The sequence below is a fragment of the Buceros rhinoceros genome, unplaced genomic scaffold, assembly GCF_000710305.1.
Source record: "Buceros rhinoceros silvestris isolate BGI_N320 unplaced genomic scaffold, ASM71030v1 scaffold35093, whole genome shotgun sequence".
Classification (NCBI taxonomy): domain Eukaryota; kingdom Metazoa; phylum Chordata; class Aves; order Bucerotiformes; family Bucerotidae; genus Buceros; species Buceros rhinoceros.
Window position 1 is genome coordinate 4,647 of NW_010404823.1, and position 6,746 is coordinate 11,392.

Here is a 6,746-nt window from a genome sequence, read left to right on the forward strand (position 1 = left end):
AGGCCACCTGGAGAGCTATCAGCACAAAAGAAGTTACTGGAATCTGACCGGTATTGAGGCTGTAGTAAACAATCTGTAAAGTAATCCAAGACACAATAGGAACAAAACAGAAATTGTGTGCTCTACAGGGTAAATACACCAAAGCACGAGATCTATTGTTGCTCACCAAAAGGTTTTGCAGCTCTGAGGCAGTGGAATGAACAAGGAACTAGCATTTGCAGCAAATAAAACCATCGTATGTGGTGCAAGAGGGACGCGGAAAATCTTACTTGCATGGAACAAATATTTTCCTGTAGCCCTGCTGCATCTGCTTATTACTTGTTTATGAGCACAGAGAAAATAATACCTTAAGCATGATACATGCCTTTAAGAATATCCCCCCACCCCCCACCCCAAACCAGCCCGTTTTTCATCAAAGCAATGTTTCATGCAAATACAATACACGTCTCATGGATTGATACCAGCACACTGTGCTAACATCTGTGAAACAGACAATTACAAACTAACCAATTTCTCTTCCTATAGAACAAGATCGGCGGTTTAAAAAAGGACTAGTGGCAATCATTGTGCAAGAGTAAGCACTAATATTCCACAATTTATTTTTTCAGGAATGAAGTATGTACCGTTCTATGTACTCATCCTTACCCCGGACACACTGAGCGCACCGAATTGAAAGCAGTGCTGTCTCATTTATATATTTGAATAATCTTCCACTTCATTGTGATACACATACTTTCCAGAGGACAAGGTTTCCCTTGTGGTGTGTTTTGTGGAGTGTATTTGGGCTGGAATGCTTTCCGCTTCTAAAGCAAGGATTTACAGAAATAAACTAAATACCAGGTCTGCTTGAGAGAACAAACTGCAAGAGCTGCAGTCAGTGTTTACTGTTTTGCAAAATCAGCCATTAACAGACCTTAATCAATCTAGAAGATATTTAGCTGAATTTTACTTTCCAAGGTTCACTTAGATATGAGAAAAAGGAGGTGAAAGAAATTGCAGGAGGAGGAGTTGATCTGTCTCAAGGTGGAGCTGTATCTTGTATTAAATGACATTGGCAGATTAAAGCGCTCTGGTGGGGAAGGGCTTAAAGGCTGAGTCAAAAGCCAAGAAGTCTCTTTATTTACGCCTACCTCCCAGCCTCTGGCAATCTGACTAATAACAAACTGAGCTAACAAGAAAGACTAGAAAGAGCAGAGAGAACACAGAGGCAGCTTGGATCTAAAAATCTGACAAACCAAGGGATCAAGTCAAGCTCTGCTGAGCATCTTGTCTGTTTACTGCATCCAAATGCTGCAAACAGTTAACTATATGCAGAAAAGTCAGCATAGCTGTGAAGTATGCTGTGAATTTTAATTGAGGAAAAAGGATAACTGCCTACAGGATGGTCTAATGTGCATGCTGCTTGGAAGATTTTTTTTCAATTGAATGCTCTGTACTTTGTTTTCTGAACAAGGATTTTAACTTTATGGAGCTGTAGTGTTACTAGAGCTTGCAGCAAAGTGAAACTCGGAAGAAAGTGTGCATTTTTCACAGGGAAAATTACATCGCATTGAAATAGCTGCTCCAACTGTGCATTACTGTGAGTTTCAGGGAGTGTTACTGCTGTACAGGTAAGAAAGATTCCGGTAGTTAATTAACTGAGCATATGGGAAATTCATTTCTCAGTACTAGCTAAATTTATTTTCTTGCATGGCTCTGCAGAACTTTTATATTAAATGATGGCAGTTTATACTGTATTTCAAACAGTTTGCCAGGTGCATTTCTTCAAACTGCCAAGTGTATAAATGTGTGCATTAAGCAATGCTGATTTCAGATCCCTTGAGGGGGGAGGAAGGGGTGTTTGTTTATTTCCTGAAGTGCAAGAATGGTCTTAAATGCATCATCTGACTGTGATTCCCTTTAGAATTTCCCTTCAGGAAGACTTTTAGAAATTACTAATTCTTAATTTGAGGCTTTGAAATTCTTCAGCATACATTTTTTAAATAGCTGAATTAAAACAACCAAACAGACAAAACTTCAAGTAAAATGAAACAAGCTATTTCAATGTTTTTAAAACACATTGATTGTTACTTGTTAAGCATGTGATGCCTTTGCTATAAGGTGAAAGTGTTCACTCCTGAAAGTGTTCAACTTTGCCTTGTAGAAAGGGCTGTGATATTTTTTAGTCGTCTAGAATTCCTACTGCAAAAAGCTTAGTTAGATTATGCAGTTAGTAGTGACTTACACGAAAGCAGATAAACTGAACAAACTTAAGTTACCATGTAGAATTTGCCGAAATACCTCACCACATGAATCAGAAAAAGGTCACCTTTGTCATGAGTTTTAAATTAAATTTTATTATATTGTGAATTCTTTCAGTTAAATGTTGATCATCTGTTACTTGAAAGCAGTATTGATTTTACAATAGTAGCCCACTGAGAGATTCATTACATATTCCTGAGTGTTCAGACCAAGGGAAAAAAAAAATTGGAAAGAGAAGAAAGAATACAGCTCTCTTATTAAGTTATGTTGTGTGTGTATGTGTGAGAGAGGGTTCTGGCAGTGCTGCCTGCAGAAGTATGACGATGATTAAAATGAGAATGTTTTCCAATTGGTTACAAATGTTGTTACTTTCATCTCTGAGAGGAGGGCATTCATTTTTATATCCTAATTTCGCAATATGGATTAAAAAGCAGCATGCTTTTCAGACTTTTTTTTCATTTAATTTTTCTCAGGGATTTATAAACGCAGTTTGAATTTGATGCAGATTGAAGCTGGAGTTCCTACAGAGAAAAAGTGTACAGAAATAAAGACTAATTAGTCATACAGTAGATTTGAAGCTGGCATGTGTCAAGAGCCTGCACTTTTTTACCTTAGGTTACTGGAAAAGACACTGATGCATGTAAAGCAAGAATAAATCTCTAGCATAATATGAACCTAGAATTATTCTGCATACTTCAAAATAACATCTTGACATGTTGTGTCTTATCCAATACTTCTTGGGAAAATAAACTGAAAGACATATATATTAAACACAGGCAGCTGGAGTTCAATGAGTGTTATATTCAAAAACCAAAAATACTTATTCTACTGAAAGACAGGTAAAAGGTCATGTTTTTAGGGACACTTCTCACACAGTGAATTGCAGTTACTGCTTCTAAACTCATACATCTACTCCCACTTATCAGGAACTACTAATGGAGAAAAGCATAATTCACTGCATAAGCATTTGCTGTTGTTGCTTTTATGTGTGTGTGTGTGTGTGTGTGTGTGCAATATTCACACCACTTCACTCCTTAAGTACCTGCATGTTTGAAGGGACGCCTTGGGAAATGGTGTTGCTAGTTACAAAGGTACGTGATAATTAAAATATATATTGATGGTGTATGGTATGGCTGCAGTGTAAGAATGTTCATGCGTGTAACTGAATAGATTCTTGTAAAAGGTTCTAATCTTTCAGAAATTAACTCTTCATCTGATTAACTGTGTAGTGACATTCTGTACTCCATGTTTCAATAGCTTTGAAATATCCAATGACCTTTACGAGGTGGATTACTTAAAAAAAAAGTTAGATCTGTTCTAAAATAAATAGTGCACCCCAAGAATGTTCTTGTATTTTAAATCATCAATTTCATTGTAAGAATTTGGGGGGGGGGGTTTAGGAAATGTGGAAATATTTATTTAACAAACAGTGATTTCACTTTATCTCATAGGTCAAGAATTATCATTGTTCTTACTAATTAGAGAGCCCTGACAGAAAGAAACAGAGAATCTTTAAATGCAGTGTAGCACAAAGTAATTCAAACCAGTGATAACAAATTCTTGGGTTCAATGTGTAAATTTTGCTTGTGACTCCATAGTTGTAGTGTAATGATGCATTTAACAGGTATTGCAAAGTTCAAGATCAGCTTGACAGCTGATAATTTAAGGTGCATAAGATACAGATGATACTGGTGATGTTTTTTAACTCGTAAAACACAATTAGTTCCATGTACATATCAGAATTCTTGCATAATTAATGATTATAAGAATTGGAAAGAGTCTAATAATTAATTTAAAAAAGAAGTTTGCTTCTTGCTTACCTGTTTCTTCTGACATGTACTTCACTGTCAGCTCTCTTCTTTTTTAACTATACACAATTATTTTATATGTATATTATATACAAACATATTGCACTACTGTGTGCTGTGTTCCTGCTTTCACTAAATATCCACAAACTATAACATATCCATTACAATTTAAATAAAAGGAATAATTTTGTCTACTTCCTTTTCGGTTTGAGGGTACAAGGATTGCAGAGGAAATCCTGTTTGGTTTACACACATAACGCAGAACCAAAGGAGAGATTCCCTGGATCTTCACTAAATGGGCTTTTGCTCACAACACATTGTTGAACCAAAACAAATTTTATTTCTTCTCTTCAGCAGCTGGACAACATTAAGCTGAGCTTAGCAAGGTACTCTTAAAATTTGCAGTGCTATATGGTGACACAAAGCTTCGATCCAAAATATTCTATTACCCTTGGGACAATAACTTATTACTGCTGTCCACTGGCAAATCATTCTATATGGAGTATAAATGAAGACAACACACTCCTGATTACTTCCTACACACACACACACACACACCCTTATGACTGTGTTTATTGATTCAGTACATGAATCTAAATATACTTTTCTCTGCCTAGAAAATCATTCAAATGTTTTGCTTGACATAATATGGTTTGAAAGGTGAGGTAGCTCAATGACAAGCGCTAGGAATAGTTATTGCTCCCCCCCACCTAGAAAAAACTGTGGAATCATGACTATTACTTTTCCTTTGTCCTTTTTGTTTTTTTTTTCTTTTTTTTAGAATCTGCTGGGAAAGATGAAGCTCTGGATTTTTATTCTATATTCAGTTGTGGTTGCATCTGATCCTTTCCAGTCACAGCCTTCTTTTTCTTCAGTCAGAGGATCTTGTCAGAGTTTGTGTTCCTGTGAAGAAAAGGATGATACCATGATTATAAACTGTGAAGAAAGAGGCATCAAGATGGTATCAGAAATAAATGTCCCACCATCACGGCCTTTCCATCTTAATCTGTTAAACAATGGCCTGACTATGTTACATGTGAATGATTTTGCTGGCCTTGTTAATGCTATCTCTCTACACCTCGGTTTTAATAATATCGCAGATATTGAGCCTGGGGCTTTCAGTGGTCTCAGCCTTCTTAAACAACTTCATATCAATCACAATTTTTTAGAAACACTTAAAGAAGATACTTTTAATGGATTGGAAAATTTGGAGTTTCTTCAAGCAGACAACAATTTCATCACAGTGATTGAAGCAAGTGCCTTTAGCAAACTCAACAGGCTTAAAGTGCTTATTTTGAATGATAATGCCATTGAGTATCTTCCTCCAAACATATTTCGTTTTGTGCCATTGACCCATTTAGATCTCCGAGGAAACCAGTTACAGACACTGCCCTATGTTGGATTTTTGGAACACATTGGTAGAATATTAGACCTTCAGTTGGAAGACAATAAATGGGCCTGTAACTGTGATTTGCTGCAGCTGAAGATATGGTTGGAAAACATGCCTCCTCAATCAATAATAGGTGACGTTGTATGCAATAGTCCTCCAGTTATCAAAGGCAGTATCTTAAGCCGATTGGAAAAAGAATCACTTTGTCCTACTCATCCTGTCAACGAACTTGAAGATCCTTCAGGGTCACTGCCGTTGGTTGTAACCACCTCTATCACTGATAGTCACCTATCAACTAAGGTGATTCCTATCATGAAAGCTCCTACTAAAGAACCCATTTTAGTGCTTCATACTTCAAAGCCTACTACTCAGTTTCCAGGAATCCATTGTCCCATCCCCTGTCACTGCACCAGCCATATGCTCTCAGGAGTTCTCATGCACTGCCAGGAGCGAAATATTGAAAGCTTGTCTGATTTAGGACCTCCTCCTCCAAATCCTAAAAAGCTTATTCTAGCTGGAAACATTATTCAGACATTACTGAAATCAGATCTTGTGCATTATGCCAGCCTGGAAATGCTTCATCTGGGGAACAACCGTATTGAAATCCTTGAGGAAGGATCTTTTATGAATCTGACCAAACTGCAGAAATTATATCTCAATGGCAATCATCTTACAAAGTTAAGTCAGAATCTCTTCCTTGGCCTTCAGCACCTTGAATACTTGTACCTTGAATATAATGCCATCAAAGAAGTTTTGCCAGGGACATTTAATGCAATGCCAAAACTTAAGGTCCTCTACTTAAACAACAACCTTCTGCAGGCTTTGCCACCCCATATCTTTTTAGGTGTTCCACTTGCCAGATTAAATCTGAAAACAAACCAATTTTCTCATTTGCCTGTGAGCAATGTCTTGGACGAACTGGATATGCTGGTCCAAATTGAACTTGAAGACAACCCTTGGGACTGTACCTGTGATTCAGTTGGACTGCAAAAATGGATACAAAAACTGAGTAAGAATACAATGATGGGTGATATTTTTTGCAAATCTCCAGGACACCTAGCAAAAAAAGAACTGAAATCCCTGAATAGTGAAGTCTTGTGTCCAGGTTTAATAAACAGCCCTGCCCTACCAACTCATGCCAGTTTTGTTGTTGTGACAACTTCTTCTACTACTACAAACACTGCAGACACCATCTTGCGGTCCCTTACAGATGCTGTCCCACTTTCTGTTTTAATATTAGGACTTCTAATTGTGTTTATAACTATTGTATTTTGTGCAGCAGTAATAGTTGTTCTTGTTCTGCATCG

General features: G+C 37.1%; 1 protein-coding gene across 1 annotated transcript in view; it reads left to right on the forward strand.

The window, feature by feature from the left end:
• The first annotated feature begins 1,072 nt into the window (after positions 1-1,072).
• Positions 1,073-6,746, forward strand: part of SLITRK6 (SLIT and NTRK-like family, member 6) — a 6,379-nt gene continuing 705 nt past the window's right edge. The window contains exons 1-2 of the mRNA XM_010133522.1: positions 1,073-1,610; positions 4,831-6,746. Of these exons, the coding sequence (XP_010131824.1) occupies positions 4,846-6,746 (1,901 nt within the window). The 5' untranslated portion in view covers positions 1,073-1,610; positions 4,831-4,845. The remainder of the gene's footprint in view (positions 1,611-4,830) is intronic.